Below are 3,872 nucleotides of genomic sequence, written 5' to 3' on the forward strand. Positions count from 1 at the left end.
AAAACAGCCAAATATAACAACATAAACCAAAACCTAAAGTATCAGAGTAGATCAAAGCCAAACGGGAGAAAAGCACAGAGAAAGCACAAGAATCAGAGACCCACTGGTTTGCACACTCAGGAATCTAATAAAAACAAAGGACTTAGAGAAGATCCACGCAGGCTCTGTGCATGCTGCTTCAGTCTCTGTGAGTCCATATGAGCTTTTATCAAATTGACCTAGAGTCTTGTTTTCTTGGTGTAGATACCGGCTCTTACACTCACTCTGCCTCATTTTCTTCAGAGTTCCCTGAGCCAGGAAAGATTTGATGGCGACATTGCATTCAGGGCTGCGTATTCCAGGGCCTCTCAGTCTCTGCACAATGTCTGGCTATAGGTCTCTGGATTTGTTCCCATCCACTGCACGAGGAAGCTTTTCTGATGCTGGCTTTCTGAATCACTGATGAATGACTACAGCAGAAGGTCATCAGGACTCATTTTATTAACATCTTAAAAAAATTATAACAGCAGTATATTTGTTTTACCCCAGGTTGTCAGGCCACCTAGTCTCAGATTCCCGGTCACCCACTCAAATCAGAATTGGTTGGTTTCTCCCACAAGCTTTGAGCCACACCATTGCACTTGTATACCTTGCAGGTAGGACACAATTGTAGTTCAAATGATTTGTAACAGGGTTGTTGTTTATGTTTCTTTTCTGGGCAGCACTCAGAGGGCATTGTAATCCTTAACCAACGTGAACCAAACACAAGGACACACACATTTATAAAAGAAACACTACTACAGCTTAAACCACATATTGACCCTCACAGACTGGTAGTGAGAGGCTTTCGTGTCCTCCCTTAAAGAAACAGGTAGAACATCTGCTACCAGTATATTCTCGGATATATGGTCTTCACCAGAGCACGGTCAATTTATCAAGCATTGCAAACTAAATGGAAAGTGAATGTTTCTCTCTCTCAGAACATGGATTTTTAAAAAATTTATAGATGGTATAGAAGAATAAGGCAAATGGAACGACTTTTTAAGGAGATTCGTTCACATCAGAAGTGTAATGAAAATCTATTGAAAAAAATTAGTCTTCAAAAATCAAGTCAAGACATGTCATATTTCCAAGCAAACAAAACTGATCATTTGGATTAATGACTTTAAATAAAACTGAAAAAAAATGAAAGAGGTTTAAGTATCAGCATCATGAAAAGTTTTAGAGGCTGGAGAGATGACTCAGTGATTACGAGCACTGCCTGAGTTCAGTTCCCAGCAACCACATGGTGGCTCACAACCATCTATAGTGAGATCTGGTGCCCTCTTTTGGCCTGCAGGCGTACATGCAGGCAAAACAGTGTATACTAAATACATACATACATACATACATACATACATACATACATACATCTTTTTTAAAAAAGAAAAGTTTTAGTACAAACAAGCTCAAATTGTAAATAATATGGTTTATTGAAATAAACTCATAGGAGTTTAGACAGTAATAAATAATTTGCCATTGAATAAGCAGCTAAGTAGATACCTTTGTTGTTAACTGACGCTTTAAAAAACTAGGAAATGTAGCTGGGCTTGGTGGCACATGCCTATAATCCCAGCACTCAGGAGGCAGAGGCAGGTGGATCGCTGTGAGTTCGAGGCCAGCCTGGTCTACAAAGTGGGTCCAGGACAGCCAAGGCTACACAGAGAAACCCTGTCTCGGAAAAAAAGAAAAAAAAAACAAACTAGGGAAAGTAAATGATCAATGGTACATTTTAAAAGTAAAAACTCTTGCGTATAATCAGAATATGGGAAGCTTCAATCAAATAGAATCGTTTAATACTTAAACAATTGAAAGCAAGAGAGTGGTTCTTCCCCAAGGAACAACACAACAACAATTTGTTGGCATGTACCAAATTCATTTCCTGAAACATACATACAAGTACAATTTAAAACTGAAGTACTATGTTCAGGAATACACACATATGTCCATGTATGTATGCAGTGATGATTAGTGAAAAATCAGGCCAGGACTTAATGAGAGTGGGAAGAGGTGCATGGGAGAACGTGAAGGCAGAAATGGGAAAGGAAAAACAGAGTGATAATATCAAAAGTATAACAAAGCAAAATGAGATGAGTGGTGTGCATGGGTAGTAGTAAGCATTTAAACATGTGCTTTCCTTATACAAAGTATTTTCATAAAACAAATCTAAGTCTAAATTATTAATTCAGATTAAATTCAATAGGAAATATCCATTTAACAGAGCCTTTCCAGTAAAAAGTAACAGTTAATTGTGAGGACTTGAATGTGCATGCCATAAAAGAGAGTAAAGTCAACTTCAGGAAAAGCATAGGTACATAGTTCTAAAGAGAGACTTTCTTTCTTTTTCATCCTTACTTCCTTGTGCTAATTGTAGAGATTTTGAAATGCTATCTATTCTTTAACAGCTCAATGGGACTAAATCAGAGTGTAAATCATTTGTGTGAAACTATAAAAAAGCCAAGCTGAATGCTCCAACTCACAACTCAGTGTTGGATTAAAAACAACCACATAGGTACCGAAAACTATATGCCATTGATAGAACATATGAAAAAGAAGTTTATTTAGAATATGAATAAACACATATTAAATTAAAATGCATTTTAATGGTATTATATTGACCAAGAGGGAAGTATTGAGCTGATGAGCCTCTTGACTGTCTCTTTCACATCTCTGTTCCTTAGGCTGTAGATGAGGGGGTTCAACATGGGGATCAAGACTGTATAGAGCACTGTTGCTACTTTGACCAGGAGCTGTGAGCTGTTTGCATTGGGTACACAGTAGAGAAGGAGAATAATCCCATGGAAGATGCTGATGGCAGTCAAGTGGGAAGTGCAAGTGGAGAAGGCTTTCCGGAGTCCTCCCTTAGAAGGCATCTTGATGATTGTTATCACTATGAAGACATAGGAAGCCATGGTGATAAGAAGGCTACTACCCTCACTTAATATGGAAATGACTAAGCATGCCAACTGGCTGAAGGAGGAGTCAGAGCAGGACACAGATATGATGGCAGAATACTCACAGCCAAAGTGATTGATGATGCCAGGCCTACAATAAGACAGCTCTAAGAGTGTGTATGTGATTATCACAGCACAGAGACCGCCCCACATGTAACTTCCAGCTACTAGGAGAGCACACAATTGATAAGACATAGCAACAGTGTAGAGTAGAGGGTTACAAACAGCCACAAACCTGTCATAGGCCATAACTGCTAACATGAACATCTCTGTAATTACACAAGCACAGCCAAAGAAAAACTGGGTCATGCAACCTTTTAAAGAGATAGTTCTATGATCCACAACCAAGATTTCCAATAATTTCGGTGTAAATACACTAGAATAACATATATCCAAAAATGAAAGATGGCTCAAAAAAAAGTACATGGGTGTATGAAGTTTAGTGTTGACCCTTCTGACCACAATTATGCCTGCGTTGCCTACCAGGGTGACTGTGTAAACGGCCAGGACCACAAAGAAGAGTGGCAGCTGGAGGCCCGGGTATTCTGAGAAGCCCACCAGAATAAATGTGGTCACAGAACTCTGATTTGTCATTGCGTATACCATGAGTTGCCAGTTAAAAAATGAAGAGCATCAAAAGAAAGAAAGAAATGGAGTGAGTATTACTTGACAGGGTGGAATGGTAGGAGGCTACATGAAGCTTGACATAACAACCAAAGCAGAGGCGATGATCTTGTGTTCAGTAGTGCTCTGCGTCAGTTTAGATTTTTTCCCTCAAACTTCATATGACTCTGCAAGTTAGATCTGTTCTTTCATCCCACAATTTTCTCATCTGTAATAAAAATAATTAACCATATAAAGTGCATATAATTTCTTCATGATTATTACTCATATTTGGAA

The 3,872-nt window shown here is 38.7% G+C and overlaps 1 protein-coding gene across 1 annotated transcript; it reads right to left on the minus strand.

Annotated features, from left to right (window-relative positions):
• Positions 1-2,627: 2,627 nt before the first annotated feature.
• LOC311607379 (olfactory receptor 1165-like) lies at positions 2,628-3,578 on the minus strand (the record flags this gene model as incomplete). The annotated part of the gene is made up of 1 exon (XM_084799030.1): positions 2,628-3,578. One exon carries the CDS (start codon positions 3,576-3,578, stop codon positions 2,628-2,630), a length of 951 nt encoding a protein of 316 aa, XP_084655156.1.
• Positions 3,579-3,872: the final 294 nt, after the last annotated feature.

This window comes from Acomys minous, assembly GCF_964271855.1.
Source record: "Acomys minous genome assembly, chromosome: 10".
Lineage (NCBI taxonomy): Eukaryota > Metazoa > Chordata > Mammalia > Rodentia > Muridae > Acomys > Acomys minous.